The 16,664-nt window shown below is 42.6% G+C and overlaps 1 protein-coding gene across 16 annotated transcripts in view; it reads right to left on the bottom strand.

The window, feature by feature from the left end:
- The window catches only part of TLE1 (TLE family member 1, transcriptional corepressor), a 96,484-nt gene that overhangs the window by 45,502 nt on the left and 34,318 nt on the right, over nt 1-16,664 (bottom strand). For 7 of the 16 annotated variants that reach the window (XM_051846743.3, XM_051846752.3, XM_051846777.3 and 4 more), the window contains exons 7-8: nt 4,061-4,265; nt 3,317-3,333 (exon numbers count right to left, since the gene is read on the bottom strand). The exons of 4 other annotated variants lie outside the window; for them this stretch is intronic. In XM_051846743.3, coding sequence (XP_051702703.1) covers nt 3,317-3,333; nt 4,061-4,265 — 222 coding nt within the window. The remainder of the gene's footprint in view (nt 1-3,316; nt 3,334-4,060; nt 4,266-16,664) is intronic. 5 more of the 16 variants (XM_051846756.3, XM_051846772.3, XM_051846782.3 and 2 more) reach the window with 1 other exon arrangement.

Here is a 16,664-nt window from a genome sequence, read left to right as displayed (position 1 = left end):
CCATAAAAATCTTAAACCAGCACACTGAATAGTGTTGCTACTACGAATAAAGATGAACTACCTATCTACTAGTTCTAGGTTTACAGATTAAAAACCCATATGCACCCTACATTCCCTCTCATCTACGTAAGTCTGATTTTGGTTTCCAACATAAATGTATTTAATATATAGAGAAAAGCAGGAAAAAAATAACCCTAGTATCTTGGTCTTGTTGGTGGCCAAGGTTGTGAATTTGGTCCAAGGATGCCTTCAGAGTCCCAGAGACACTTAGCCATCTCTGAGCGCAGATTTTCTTCCTCAGTTTCAACCCAAACAACACATAACAACAGACTGAACACAGATGCTGGTTTGAATCCAACCATCCTCTTTTAAGCCAGGCATTAAAGATATGCAAATATGCAAGGCAATGCTGCTCTTCCCATTAAAATCATGCTACTTTTCATTAATAATGTTATTTATATAAACAAATGAAGTACCTCTTTTTTTATTTGACTTTAAAATGTGTCTTAGCCAGTAATTATTAAAACAAACAAGTTCTTTGGGATCCTCAGTGATTTTAAATCAAAGGTAGAAACGGTTCCAAGGCCACAATATCTAAAAACCACTGGCCTGCAGCAACTGCCCGTGAGCTTTCATAGGTGAGAAAAAACAATGCAAAGCAATCAACGGACTCCTTCTGCCAAGTACAACTGGCCTTCACAATCTAAACCATCTTATTAGATAGATGAGTACTATAATAGTGTAGGCCCTAATAGTACATATCATCTCATTACCCACTGCTTCCTTCATATTCAGTTTCACACTTAGTCTGAAGAGCTACTTAATTTTATATAACTACAGCAAAATCCCACTTATGCGGACAGTGCACAATTTAATTCCTCTCTACAGACTTAGTTATAAATGTTTAGGCTCCAATTAGTGTAGTTTTCCCATTTTATATTATCATTACCCTAGAGTTTTCTGCAGTAATTAGGCAGGAAACACAGTACACATACTTAAAACCCACTGAAAAGATCATTAGAATTTGTCAAAAATTTGATAGGAAAAAAGGATGCACAGCAGTCATATGCATAAGTCAGCATTTATTTTATATTTCTAAAGATTGGTTTATGTAATGCATCCACATTTGGAATGGAAAGTTCATCGGCTGTGAACTCTAACATGAGGATTTAAAAATAATCCTCAGCTGCCTGAAACCCAAGAACTATCAGGGCCAGCATTGTGGTGCAGTGGGTTAAACTGCCTCATGCAACACTAGCATCCCATATGAGCACCGGTTCGAGTCCCAGCTGTTCCACTTCCAATCAGGCTCTCTGCTAAGTGATCAAGCTATGTGCCTGGGAAAGCAGCAGCAGATGACCCAAGTGCCTGGGCCCCTGCCACTCATGTAGGAGACCTAGATGGAATTCCAGGCTCCTGACTTCTGTCTGGCCCAGCAGAGGCCATCACAGCCATTTGGAGAGTGAACCAGCGGATGGAAGAACTTTCTCCTTTGTGTCTCTCCCTGTCTCTCTGTAACTTTGCCTTCCAAATAAATAGGTAAAATCTAAAAAAAAAAAAAAAAAAAAAAAAAAAAATCAAGAACTATCTTGTATTTTAAGGGTAAAACTAACCTCTCTCCTTCCACCCCATCTTTACACACCAGTGAATTAAGTGCCTGCTTACATTGTATGGTCAAATGAGAAATTAGACACACTCAGAAATTAAGACCCACCCACGCAAGCCTCTCCTCACTCATGCCACCATGGTTTCAGGGCAGCTCACATCATGGGAACCACTTCTACACGGACACCAGTTGTTGGAACTCTTCTAAGCATCCTAGTCTTTTAGTGTGCTTGTGGTCTTGCCTCTCCAAAGAAGCGCATGTGGTGTGTGTGCCTCCAGACCTCTACCCTCAGACACATGTCCCACCTGGCCTTCAGATAGTGAGCACTCAAAGAGTCTACTGTCATTTAAGGTGAAACAGTGGTACTGAGAGAAAAGAAAGTTGAATGAGAATGTCCCAAAGCCAGAGTGAGTCAGTCCAATAGAAACACACCCACCAGCCTAAAGAACATGGGCTTTCCCCTATTCTTTTCTGACATCTGCCTTCTGGTCCAGGGTTAGGTTTTTTAATTCAACACTCTACTGAATGAAGATGGCAGAAAAGCTGGTATCTTTAAGGACCTATATAAATCAAAACCAGTTTACTTACATTTGTATTTAGTATGTATGTAGGTATTTTATTTCCTAGCTATGATTTTACCCCCCATCTGTCCCCCCAACATTTTCCAGAGAAAACATACAGTACAAGAATTTAAAAGCCAGTCACCCCCTCATTTAACCATTACCCACTCCTCCAAACACATCCCAATATATGAAGTATACCAAGATCTGCCTCAAATATAATTTAAAAATAACAACTCTTCTACACTGAAGAGGGTAAAAAAAAAATAAAATTGAAAGGATGTCTGTACCTCCCTCCCTAACAAAAAAATTAGGATGATTTAAAAGTTCAGCATCTCATTTTTTGCTGTATTAAAGATGCTCAAAATGTTATTGCTTAGATAGAAGGAAAACACAAAAGCCAAAGGTTATTCTGGTTGAAAAGGGGTCAAATGTTCAGCTATTTGTGCCACAATTGGGAGATGCATTTTAGACACAGGTCTCCCCACAGCTACCTGGCAGAAACACGTACCAATCAAATGTGCAACACCAAAAATAGGATGAAAAGATGAGCTCTCTAAGCACACAGCCTGTCCACTGCATTTCCATTTTTAAGGGCTTACTCATATGCACGGTTCTTGGGCTGAAAATAAATTTAAGTTCAAGTTCACACTCCAATGACAATTATGCAGAGAAAACTAGATATGGAAACCTAGCAACTAGGTTGCACGCACAGAGGAGAATGAATGGTTTAGGTAGAAATAACACATGACTAGCCAACTTCACAGACTGTGGCCTCTTGCCTTTAAAACTGATCTAAGATAAAAATGCATACTCTTTTATACTACAATGAGGACTCAGAATGCAAAACAAACCAAATGTAAAATGGGTCTGGGGTACACACACATCAAAGTGTGTTTCCGCGTAAGTCATCAGAGCAAACAGTTTCAGCTCCAAGTCATGCTCCTTTCATTCAACAGTTTTGTTGGGGGAAAAAAAAAAAGACAAGAGGGGAGAAACTGGTCATATACAAAAAATGTTTTAAAAAGAAAAAGTGAGAAGAAGCCAGGTCACTGAGAGAGACAGGCAGAGTATGCGTGTCCATCTGTGCTCAGGGAAGCATCGCTGGAAGGGGACTGCGTGTGTATGTGGCAGGTGTTTCAGTACTTACTGTGCCCGGCTCTCTCTCTGCTCCCGAGGTTACCAAGAAACGCACAGACATGCCCGTTCAGACACAGAGGCAAGAACAGAAATAAAAAAAAGGGGGGAATAATTAGAACACAAGCCCCAAACAGTTTTAAAAATGGCTTTTATTTATATAAGTCATTGCACATTCCTAATACAGTGATTTCCTGAAAATTACAGTATTTTGTAAACATAAGATTTACAGTTTAACCATACACAAAGCCTATTTTTTTATTTCTTGACAGAATAAATTACTTTTCTTCAAAAAATTAGTCAAGTGCAATTTTGCCCAATATTTAATGCATACTAGAATTAAAGCCTATGAAACTAAGTAGTAACAGATGCAATTATCAAACCTTTCATTTGAACACATTCACTTTCAAATTTAACTTCTTATTGCGCCCCATTGAACAACATTACTTTCTTTGAAAATTACCCAATTAAGCAGTTAACAGTTTTCCATAATATGGTACAGGCCACTGGCATTAACTAGGCAGCTGCCAAGATGTCAAGATGCCTGCATCTAACGAGACTGGGAAATCTACAGATGCCCACGGCAAACCCCGCAAACTTCCAGGGTGGGCCGTGTCTCCGTGGGAAGCTTTGTGACAGTTCCTCTTATCTCATTGCTCTCAGTATAGGATGGGGCTTGCTTTAGCGATGCACTCAACTTTGCAGCACGGTATGAGTATGAGGACAAGGTCCTAATCTGGCTTGCCCGGCCTCTCACCTCTGTGGTGCTCTGCCTCGTGGTGCTTCTTGTCATCTTTTATTGCCAAGTGAGACTGCCCACTCAGAGCACTCGACAGCGCGAGGAGGCCGGCGCTGCCCCCGAGGGGCGGGATTCCAGGAGGCTGCAGTCCCGAAGGGTGAGGCGTTAGGGGCACTGGGGGTCCGTGGCCATGAGAAAGATGCTGAGCTTGCAACTGCTGCTGCTGTTGGTGGCAGGAATAGGGAGGTGGGGAAAGGAAAGGGTGGTGGGAACAGCATTGGGGAAAAGGAGATGTAAGGATAGAGGGACGGCAGCATGAGGGTGGAGGCACGTGCACACACACACACACACACACACACACACGAAAGGAGTGGGGGCAGAGACGGAGGGAGGAAAGGGGAAAAATGTGATTAGTGCTTCCAGTTCACCAAAAGCTTTCACCTCCTCAGGTACCTCCCCCCACCCCCACTTTCCCATACTATAATCCTTGGCCCTGCACTGTCACTCACTGGCATAACAAACCCCCGAGAGCGGCGCTCTTTATCTTAAAGCAAAGTCAGCCTCTGTTAATCAGCCCACAGGACTGGGTTCGCAATACCTCCAGAGCTGAAGTCCAGGCAGCCACTGGATCTAAAGTATCACAGTTTTAAGACTCATCTGGACTTCACGGAGGTTACCAGGGGACAGGGAGGAGAAGACACACATCGACAACCTGGTAACTACACTCTCCCTGTCACCAGCTATCAGGTGATACAATGGTAGCCCTATACCTTTGCACTAACTGAACACAATAGTGGGATGAAGCAAAAGCAAAATATTATCACTAGCTCCCTGCTAGGCATTGCCCAGGGACCTGTGAGTCCTGATTCCATGAAACCTTCTCAGAACCATGAGCACATATTGATGTATTCTTATGTACTCCCACTTCCCATATTGAGAGAACCAAGGTTCAAAGGCACTGAGGAAATTGTTGGGGTTCTCCCACCAGGCCAGAGAAGACCACAGTAAAGGCAGGGAAGCCCCATCAGGCAGCTGCTCTCTGTTTCCCGTACACCCCAGGAGGGATGTTCCCAGGGAGTAGAGCTTGGTAACCCTCAGAGCCACACATTGTTGGTCCTTCCTTGCTCTTGAGCCCATAGGGCAAACTCATCCCTTCTTTTACACGAATGAGAACAGTGAGGCCCAGAGTGGGTCAGAACCTCAGCACTCTGTCCCCAGATGCGTGGGACTTCAACCTACATGATCCCAAGTTCCTGTTCTAAATGCCTTTGCCATTACACCACGTTGCCTCTGTCACTTAACCCATTCCAGAAAGCATGAATGCGTTCACATGAAACAGAATCGTGGTTTTCAAATGCTACATTCCAAAGTAGTTGAATGCAATGATACATTATCCAAGAAATAGTGGCTACTCCACGAATCAGGCCCCATTTCAGGTTTCCAACATCAGACCCTCATGTTTGATGTGACAGTAAAAACAATTAAAGTTCCATTTCTAAGGTGTAATGTTAGAAAATTCTTAACATAATGATTTGTGCTCACATCTCTGGGACTCAATTACTCTTTTAATTATTGCACCCCAGGATGTACCAAATATATTAAATTTTCATGCCAGGTCTTCAGTAAATTTCCACCCAGATCACTGATTTTTAATTGAATCCCAGACATGCTTCCCACCCTCAAGAGTAAAAGGAAACATTTTATAATCAAGTTTCAACCACTTCTAGCATCTTGAAAAAAAAAATCTTTAGGACCAACTTTCTTTTTAAACTTCTATTCCTTCCAAACACAGTCTGGCTCTAATTAGAGGAAAATGGAAAAAGGGGTGAGTGAGGGTGGGGCTGGTGGCATTAATCGAATTCTTGGAAAGTATTTATAAACTACTCATTCACCACCTGAGACCGTTACAACAATTTCTTTATGCACAGAATCACCTTCCTGTCATCCCAAAGACACTAATTCTTGCTCTGTCACCTTTTAAGAGCTAGGCGACAGTGAGACATAAAACTGAAGAAGTTGGCAGCAGCATCACGGTCCACTAGGCCTGCTCATTAGCACTTAATTAGGAACTAGACACCTGCCATAAGAAATGTGCACAGAGAAGGATGAGGAGCAGGTCTTCCCCACCAGCAATTACTATCATTACTTGGAGAGTAAGAGCTACGTCCGGCTTCTGGGGGGAAACTCAATGATGCATACACAAGCAAGTGCAGCGGGGTAATTAAGCTCGGCACTGATTAAAAGAAGATGAGAGAGGCTAAGCAGAGGGGAAGGAATTTAACTACAGGGTGGGAGATACCACCTTGTAAATGCCTCCCTACATTCCCCACTCCTCCCAAAATCAAGAATGGAGCCACCAGAAAACCAACGGAGAGGTGGGATGTTATGTCAAAGCACACACATAATTGAGTAGTAGTTGGTACACAAGAAAGACATAGCAATTTCCCCTCCCCTGCCCAAAATGCACCGCAGCTTTACAAAGATGAACTGAAAAGCGCATCTGCTGTACTATTTAGGAGAGGGTCTGGCTTATATAATAATGGGCTTCACCACAGCTGTGATGCAGACCTAAGTGGTTAAACCCAACGGTGAGGCTAAGAACCATCAATGGGGGCAGTCAATGGCCTAACTGGCCACAGGGAACTCCCACTCCTACCCTGCTCTAGCTTTTCAAGCTCCAAGGAGAAGAAACAGCTTACAGTCCACTATTACAGGTAACTGGGTTCTTCTATCCTTGTCCATCTCGAAAACTTATTTAAAATTGGAAAAAAAAAAAAAAAAGCAAACCTTTGTGCAACTTTCTAGAAAGAGTTCTAGAAAGCAATCAGATGGATCACCAGTGTTAAAGATGCTGTGGAACCAGGAAATGTGGACATGGAGCCACCCTCAGAGTCTACTTCCTGGTCCTGCAGGGCAGTGCTCCTGGACACTATGATCACACACATTCAACTGGCTTTGCTGTTCACCTTCAGAACTCGTGGACTGCAGGAAGGGGAGGGATCATGGCTCCGTTTCACAGAGGAGACCGGCTTACAGTTGAAAGGTTTGGCACGGCGCTCAGAGCCAGGACTACACACCTTGTGCTTCCTACAACAGCCTTTTCTCCTGGAGCCCCAGTGTCCCAGTCATGCTCCCAAGCACGAGGAAAGAAGAGGGCGAAGTCCTCACTGAAAACTTCGCATTCATTGCCCTGCCGGGCTAATGAGATGCTACCATAGATAGGCTCACTTTTACCATCCTCCCTGACTGCAGCAACAGGAGTGTTTATGTCTCCTAAGTACCAACTCTCTCGTCTCCATTTCTCAGTGCCTGTCCTTACCTCAAAGAAATAACCGTCACATTTGCTCCCAGTTGTCTCCCAAGAAAGTTTATAAAAGACAATCAAGCCTCAACACAGATGGCTCTGGCTTTTTTCAGAAGTGGCTGTTTAGCATTATAAAATAACAAGTGTCATTTCTAAGATAAAATATTTATTTAAAAGAATGCAGTGTCCCCTATCTAAAAAACAGTTAACTCCACAGTTGCCCCACTTTTCCTTGGAACATTTTCTCTCAACAAGGTTTGCCACAGACAATATGGCACCCATCATCCTTACCAAATGGATACTCATGAATGAACTTAAGTAATATATATTTAGGGGTGGGAGCTGTGGTGCAGCAGGTTAAATTGCTGCCTGGGACTCCCACACCCAAAATCAAGAGTGTCAGTGGGAATCCTGGCTACTCTGCTTCCAATCTAGCTCCCTGCTAATCCACCTGGGAGGCCGCAGATGATGGCTCAAGTACTTGAGTCCCAGCTCTGCCTGGCCCAACCACTGCTGTTGGGGTCATTTGGGGAATGAACTAGCAGATAGAAGATCCCTCTCCCTCTCTCTCCGCCATTGTGTTTTTCAAATAAACAAATCTTTCAAACATATATATTTTAGGGGCAGGAGTTTGGAGTTTGACACAGAAGCTTAAATTGCTTCTTAGGATGTCTGCATCCCTTGGTTCAAGTAATGGCTACTATCCTTATAAACCAACTTCCCGCCAATGTGCATCTTAGGAGGCAGAAGATGATGCCCAAAGTACTTGGCTGCCACCATACACATGGGAGACCTGGATGGAGTTCCAAGTTCCTGGCTTCAGCCTGGCCCAGCCCTGGCTTCTGCATGAATTTGAAGAGTGAATCTGTGAGCTAAAGACTTCTTTCAAATAAAATGAAATTTGATTAAAAAAAAAAAAAAAAAGACAAAAACCACACCAGCATTTTTATACAGTCAAAAACCCCAACAGCTCTACCAATTGGAGGAATTTACACAACATTTGTCCTCTATGGGCCAGAACCTGCATCTAGCAGTTGGGAAACTGCAAGGTAACTTTCAACATGATAGCAAGGATGGGAAAATTAATTTACAATGATTATGAAACTTTTTTAAAAGTTAATACTTTCAGATGTATACGGCACAGAATGCACAAGTCGATCAGTTTGTAAAACTATTGGAAAAGATGTCTTTGGTGAGCAATGGTGGTTTTTAGTAACACAGATGGTTTTGCAGGCTATCAATCTACACTAGTGGTTCTCAAACACAGCATCTGACACCCACCTCCAGCTCCCTATCCCAGGGACAACCACCACTGTGCAGGGACACCTACATTTTTTACCCCCGGAGCAGAAAGGCAAGTGGAATGCTACTGGCATCTAGCTGGCTGAGAACAAGGATGCTGCTGAACACCCTAGAGACAGAGCGCAGGACAGTCAGCTCTCCACTATGGAGAACTGCTGAGCCCCAAATGTCCAACAGAGCTGTGATAAAGAAACTCCAGTCTAGAGCTAAGCTGCAATCTCATTCCAACCCTTACGATTCACATTCTCGTACAGCAAGTGTCTGGCCAGACTGTGGTTCACCATCCGAGTCTTCTGTCACAACGCAGATAATAAACATTTGCTTTCTGAAGCTGGCGGGGCAGGAGGAGGATGGGGTGGGGCAAGGGGAGACCTGTATTTTATAAACAACCTAAGAAAGAGCTTTATACCGGGAACTTTTACACATTGGTACTCAAAGTTTCAAAGGAAACTACAGAAAGGTTTTTACACTTGAGGATAAAGTGCTATGACTGAAACAATGAGAACAGCCGGAGAGTGCGACAAGCAAAACAAACACCAAACCCCGAGTTAATGATTCTGAAAACCCACAAGGAATAAAGTAACCTCATCCATGTCAAACAGCCATGCATTTAGAATTTTAATTAATTTTACTTAGTGCACTGTGAGTCAATTATGTTACTGAACTATAATGAAATTGACTTTGCTATTTACATTCAGGATTTTAATGTAATGGTGCAGTGATTTCTACAGTTTTGTTTCTAAAACACAGGTGTAACACATGGTTCATCATGAAAAGAGCTGCCTATGATTGGGAAGGGAACCCAGAATGAAAATAAAGGCTGGCATCAACTCTTTCCTCACTAAGCTCCATACCACCAACCACTGAATCTGCTTTAAATTTTGAAATTTAGTCCATTTTATAATCCCAGGGAAAACCATGTTACAAAAATCACCAACTTAACACTACCAGAACTAAAACCGTGGCTCCAGATGCATCTCCAATGCTAAGAGTGACAGTAAGTAGCATTAACAGCACTTGGTATGTAAACTCTTGTAAAGGGGGACAAAAACCTGCCAACTAGCATTTGTTAACAATTCTCTTCAAGTCACTTTTCTTTTATTTCTTTGCTTTGCCAGTTCTTTAAAACACTCAGTTCTTATCTTGGGAGCTTGCAGAAGAAAACTGGTGTGCTACATAAACAACTGGGAAAAGCAGCAGAAACGTCAAGGACACTACTACAGGTGTTATCTGAAAACTTCCCATTATGTGAATGGCCTCTCACGTGAAGAGGGGCAAGGGTGACAAATAGGTACTTGATGACAATAAGAAAAAATAAATACAGCACCCAGAATATGACACACGAGCAACCTAACAAATAGGAGAAAAGATCTGTAAACCATACGTGATAAGGGTTTCACATTCAAACTATATAAGAAACTCAAGCAATTCAGTATCAAATAATAAAAGTCTAATGAAGTAAAGAACAAAGGACCTAAACAGATGTTTTCCAAAGAAGACAGACAAAATGGGCAGCAAGTGTATAGAAAAATGCTCACTTTCACTAATTATCTGAGAAATGCACATCAAAACTACAATGAGGTAGCACCTCACACCGGGTGTTGGCAACAGAATGCAGAGAAAGGAACCTTCGTATATTGTTGCTGGGAATATGAGGTAATATAGCCATGGTGGACATGGCTATATTTTATTTGAGAAATGTAGATTTCTCCAAAAAATTAAAAAAAAAAAACACACAGAACTAAATGACCTAGAAATCCCACTCCACAACAGTCAAGATAGGGAAATACAAGTATCTGATAACAGATGAATGAGTAATATGAGAAATGCAATGTGGTTTATATATGGAATGGAATATTATTCAGCATTTAAAAAGAACACTCTGGGCCGGCGCTGCGGCTCAATAGGCTAATCCTCCGCCTGCGGCACCAGCACACCAGGTTCTAGTCCCGGTTGGGGCGCCGGATTCTGTCCTGGTTGCCCCTCTTCCAGTCCGGCTCTCTGCTGTGGCCCAGGAAGGCAGTGGAGGATGGCCCGAGTCCTTGGGCCCTGCACCCCATGGGAGACCAGGAGAAGCACCTGGCTCCTGGCTTCGGATCAGCGCAGTGCGCTGGCTGCAGCGCACCGGCTGCAGGCGGCCATTGGAGAGTGAACCAACGGAAAAGGAAGACCTTTCTCTCTGTCTCTCTCACTGTCCACTCTGCCTGTCAGAAAAAAAAAAAAAAAAAAGAAAACTCTGCCACTGTGACACAGATGAATGTGGAGGACACCATGCTACCTGAAATAAGCCAGATTCAGGAAGATAAATACCATGATCTCACTCACATGTGGGACCTAACAAACTCAGAGAAGCCACGACTACAATACTGGAAGCACAGAGGCTGGGGGTTTGGCAACACTGGGAGATGTTGATGAAAGGGCATAAAGGTCCAGTTAAGCAAGATAATTAAGTTCTGGAGAGGTGGTGTACAGCACAGTGACCATAGTTAACAATACTGTGTTATATCCTTGAAATTTGCTGAGTGTAGATCCTAAATGTTCTTAACACACACACACACACACACACACACGCCGTGACTGCAAGGCGATGTTAATCAGCTTGATCACAGTCATCATTCCACAATGTACACATACCAAAGCATCAGTGTGGATACCTTAAATACATATAATTTCTTTGTCAATAGTCCTCCAACAAAGCTGAGAAAACAAGAGAAAATGACAGGGAAGCAAATCTGACAGCACACAGCCAGGCACCAAGACAAAGAACCTACATCTCTGAAAAGGGTTGGAACTCATCTTTCCTCATTCAGCCAGCTCACAGAGCCAATCCATCCTGTACAATCACAGCCTTGCTCCTCCTACCAGGCTGTTAGACAGCTCAGAGACGCAGGACTTCAAGGTCTGAAAGAGTGAGCTTTTAAAAGCCATGATGAAGTAGGTGCACTTCAAAAACTACACAGGTTTTAGATGAAAAGATATTCAATGTCGTTAGCCACCAGGGAAATGCGTATTACCACTTCACATCCACTAGGATGGCAAGAATCAAAACGATGGGATATGGAGAACCTGGAATTCCCATACACTGCTCTGGGAATACAAGAGGGCATAGCCACTCTGGGAAATAGTCTGGCAGTTGCTCAAAAAAGTTAAATAAGGGGTGGGCGTTTGGTGCAGCCAGCTAAGATGCTGTTTGGAACACCTACATCCCCTAATTGGTAGGAGTCCCAGCTTTACTGCCAGCTCTGGCTGCCTGCTGATGTACTACCTGGGGGACAGCAGATGATGGGTTAAACACTTTAGTCCCTGTCACCCTTCTGTGAGACCCAAATTGGGGTCTAAGGCTCTTGGCTTCAGCCTGGCCCAGTCCTAGATGTTGCAAGTATTTGGTGGGGAGGTGGGAGAGTGAACTGGCAGATGAAAGATCTTTCCACCAGTGTGCTTCTCTTTCTCTTTCAAGTAAAATGAACATAATTTTTAAAAATGCTGAAAAGCAAGTTAAATATAAGCTTACTCTATGACGTAGCAATTCCACTCCCAGGTAGGTATAGATCCAACAGAAAATAAAACAAATCCACAGGGACGCAGCATTATTCACCACAGCCAAGCAGAAACGATTCAGTGTCCACCAACTTACAACGGGATAAACAAATGTGGTACATTCATGCAATGGAGTAGTATTCATCAACTAACAGGACTGAGTGCTGGTGCACCCTACAAGCATCAGCGCTGAGAACATAATGTTAGGTATGTATTCTGACTCCATAACAAAGCGCAGAACAGGCACATCCATAAAAATGGAACGCACACTGTGGGGCATGAGGAGCGAATGGTACTGATTGTGAAGTTTGTTTTGGGGGAGAAAAATGTTCCAGATTTAGAGAGTACTGATGAGTGCACTACTTTTTGAGTATACTCAAGACCATTGGATTATTTTCTTTAAAAGGGTGGTGAGCTGAAAGGATGGCTATATCAAGTACATCTAAAGGAAAACTAAAACAAAGATGCATATAGACGTTAACTCCTAAAACGAGGTACTCTATCTACTCTGAAGTCTTTCCCTCCCTCCAAAATAAAAAGGAAAATAAATAATGCTTGTGCTGAGCTATCAAGTGAAAATCCTATGAAAATATGTAGGGAAATCAAGAAGTCAGTAACACTTTTCTAATAACTAAAAGCACAATGGCTATACAGGAAGAATCTAGACACTGAAGGCAACGCCTGCATTTGTCAGACACACCTACTTGTACTTTTCAGTTAAAAAAAAAAAAGAAACACTAAAGACACCAAAGGAAGAGTGAAATGCATCAAAGGCTTCCTTGCAATGTTGTGCCTTCCTCTGGAAATTCAATAAAAGGGCTCAGCTACTGGAACTGAAGTGGAGGGCACGTCACTAAACATTAAGTTGGGAGAGCCGGAAGACACATGTTTGTTGTAGCTATTTAGTCTTCCCCTTTCAGTAGCAGGATATGCATTATTCTGCTAGGGTGAATTTGTTTTATAAAGAAACTTACAGCTGGGTTACTGATGGGCTTTCCAGGGATTAACTGCATACTCATAAGAGTAAGAGGCTAACCTCATCCTCTTAAACTTCACACACTACAATCCCATAGATAGCTGACAGCTATAGCCAAAGGAGAAAAATAATCCCACGTTTTGCTAATCCTTAAACCAATCATCTCATGTAACACTGAAGAGCCCTTTAGGTCTACAACTCAATCTCTCAGGGACAGAAAGGCTCCTTCTGCAGACACATGGGGGGGGGGGTGCATTCAAAACCACTCCCTACACAAAGACTTCAGAAAATACCCTAGAGTTTTTATTTTCACTAAGTTATCTCAAAATATAGAGAATTACAAATTTTTGTGGAGATGAATACACAAAACTGACCAATAACCAGATTCTATACTGGGGCCCCATACACCTTCACAGAAGTCACATTCATGGAAAATAAGTCAAGACTAAAACCAAATGGGTGAAAAAGCAAAACCAAGTTGCCAGATTAACTCCAAAATTTCTTGAGTTTCCGAAATTTCCCAAGCTTTGCTATAGAAAACTGTCAACTTTTCTTAGATCCACTGTCAAAACCTGACACTTTGGTGCTGGCGTTCTGGCACAGTGGGTTAAAGCCCCGGCCTGCAGTGCAAGCATCCCATATGGACACCGGTTTGAGTCCCAGCTGCTCCACTTCTAATCCAGCTCCTTGCTGATTTGCCTGGGAAAGCAGGAGGATGGCCCAAGTCCTTGGCCCCCATACACACATGGGAGACCCAAAGGAAGCTCTTGGCTCCGGATTGGCTCAGCTCCTGCTGTCGTGGCCATTTGGGGAGTGAACCAGCAGATGGAAGACCTCTCTCTCTGTCTCTACCTCTTTCTGTAACTCTTACCTTTCAAATAAATAAAATAAATCTTAAAAAAAAAAAAAAGTCATTTTGTGAATGGGAAAGCAATCCCATGAGTTATCAGGCCATCTCTTCCAACTCTCTCACAACGATCTCTCTGACTCCTCACAGTGTCAGCAAAGTCACTGTCCCTGTCTTCTTTGTGATGAGTAAGAAAGCCAGTGAGGACATTTTCAATCTCCCCTCTTCACCTACTCCCCAAACCTCACTTTTTCCTTTTGGTTCTAAACATTTTAATTTCATCAAAAGCTAAATGGCAGTGCTTTTTCACTACCATGTCCTTATTAAGTCATTCACATCTGACAACTCATGGCAGGAACAGGGCATCTGGTTGAGTCTGATCTTCAGCATCCACATACCTGTAACCATTAGGAAAGGCAAAAGAGAAGTGACCCCTGCTCAGGGCAACTAGCCCTGCAAGGGCTTGGCCAAATGGACCCACAGACCTGTTATAGGCACTTGGAGGAACCAGATAGACAAAACTGCAGCTCAGGGAATTGGGACCACGTGCTGAGTGAAGGCTGCTGGCCATGGTCAACCACACAAAAGCCTTCAAGTCAGTGGTATTACCCATCTACAGATGGGGATACTAATCAAACACGCTAACCGACTGTGCAAGATCACAAAGCTAGCAAATGGCAGCCAGGCGTCCTGGCCAAGTCCATCTGATCCCTGCCCATGCTTTGTCCAAGGTAACACAATGCAGATGCTCTTATACAGATGACCACAAACCCCATTTAGTTGGGTAACAGGTGGTTAGAAATGGAATACAAAACTAAGCAACGTAAAAAAGAAAAGAAAATTATATTTGTCTACTTTTTTTTACTTTCATGCAAAGAACAACCACCTTTCTTCAGGGGATAGGAGGAAAATTGGCTGATAAGCAGAATCAGGACTTTGCCGGGGTAATGGGAACCAACTGCACCTATGAAGTTGGGGGGTTACTGGATGTACAGAGGTGGCAAGATTGATCGAACTGGGCATTTAAATTTATAAACTGAAAAAAAAGAAGCTAATGCATAGGTATGTACAGATATGTATCCATCTCTATTTTAATAGAGATCAGTGTTAATTATTTGTGGTGTAAACCTAATTAAAAGAATTATTTGGAGTCCCAATCCTAACTAAAATCAGTTCTTTAGTCAGGGCAGGATGGAGAGTTTAGGTTCAAACTCCTCAAATAATAAACTGGAAAACAGTCTTGAAGAATCTTGTGGTCAAATTCCCTGCCTCTGAACAGCCATCTCACTCCACCCCCACCAAAAAAAAAAAAAAAAAAAGGGTATTATAGCTATTACTAACCAATTTCAGTTTGATCATTCTGAACAAAACTCCAAATTTTAAAAACTGTTTGAGGAATGCTGCTTGTATGGTATGAAGACAATGCTGATAAAAAAACTCAAGGTGAAAAGTGAATCCATTCCCTTCCCACGATGCAACTTGTTTCCTAACAAGTGAGTGAGCTGTATGTCAAACCAAATAAACACTGTGCCTACCCATTTCTGCCTCATTAATTACCCCATTCTTGTTACAACAGCACAGGCTTTCTAGCAAAAGTCTGAGAGAAACAAAATTCAATAAGTAGTGTTGAAGTCATTATTCTACTGGTCATCAAATTTGCTACTTATAGCTATTTAAAAAAATCCAATAAAAATATCACAATAATTTCTCCAAATATCAGGTATCTCAGAAGCTTATCTTCCTTAAACACCAGTAGTCTATGTCAGTTGCAGGCAAGTGCCAAGGCAGAAAAGCATTGAAGTGCAGTATTTTCTGTCAGAAGAACTAAGATTTCTACATTCACTGAAGGATGGGAGAAAGCAGAACCTTTCTCTTCCTCCTCCAAGAGCACCCACAGGCCTAGGGCACAGGTAGAGCTTACCTAGATGCTTGGTGCCCTTGAGAGGATTGAAGGTTTTGCTAAAGAGAAATATCTTTAGCCCTGTCAAGCAAGCAATAAGCCCCTTGATTGTACCTTAAAGGGAATGAGAATGTTTCGGCTCATTTGCATTTTAAAGGGTACTCTTTCATGATCTTTCACACTTGTAATAGATGTCTAAACCGTTAAATTACTATTTCTTTTCTTAGCCTGAAAGTCAATGCAGACTAAGAGCATGGCCTCTCCCATTGTTCTTCACCCTAAGTCGGTCCCTGAACAATACTGACAGCTGCTATCAAACCAGGCCGCATTTACTCTGCGCGCAGCTGCTGCTTGTAGGAACAGACAGTCTCCCAGTACCTCCTCCCCTCTGGGGAGACAGGTTGACACACTGCATGTTCAATGAAGGGGTGCAAAGGTCCACTGAATTGTCAACCCAATTTTATGCTACTTCAATTTTCCAGGACACACACAACTCCTTTCAAGCAAAAATCAAGCATATGCCATAGCATGCAACTTATGGTGGGGGATAATTATCGATCACCAAAAACTTTCAAAGAACCTGCTGACATAAATTAATATGCTGATCCCAAAATTACAATGTAAAAAAAAAAAAAAAACCACACATGCCAGGACGCTGAAGACATCCAACGGGCCTACGTCCTTTGTCACACCCGATTCACCGATTTGGGTTATTGTTGCTACGCCATCGGTGTGTAATCAGCCTTTAAAATCTCA

Source organism: Oryctolagus cuniculus, chromosome 1 (assembly GCF_051225735.1).
Source record: "Oryctolagus cuniculus isolate XC-2025 breed Fujian yellow rabbit chromosome 1, ASM5122573v1, whole genome shotgun sequence".
In the NCBI taxonomy this organism is placed as follows: domain Eukaryota; kingdom Metazoa; phylum Chordata; class Mammalia; order Lagomorpha; family Leporidae; genus Oryctolagus; species Oryctolagus cuniculus.
This window is presented reverse-complemented; position numbering and strand designations above follow the sequence as displayed.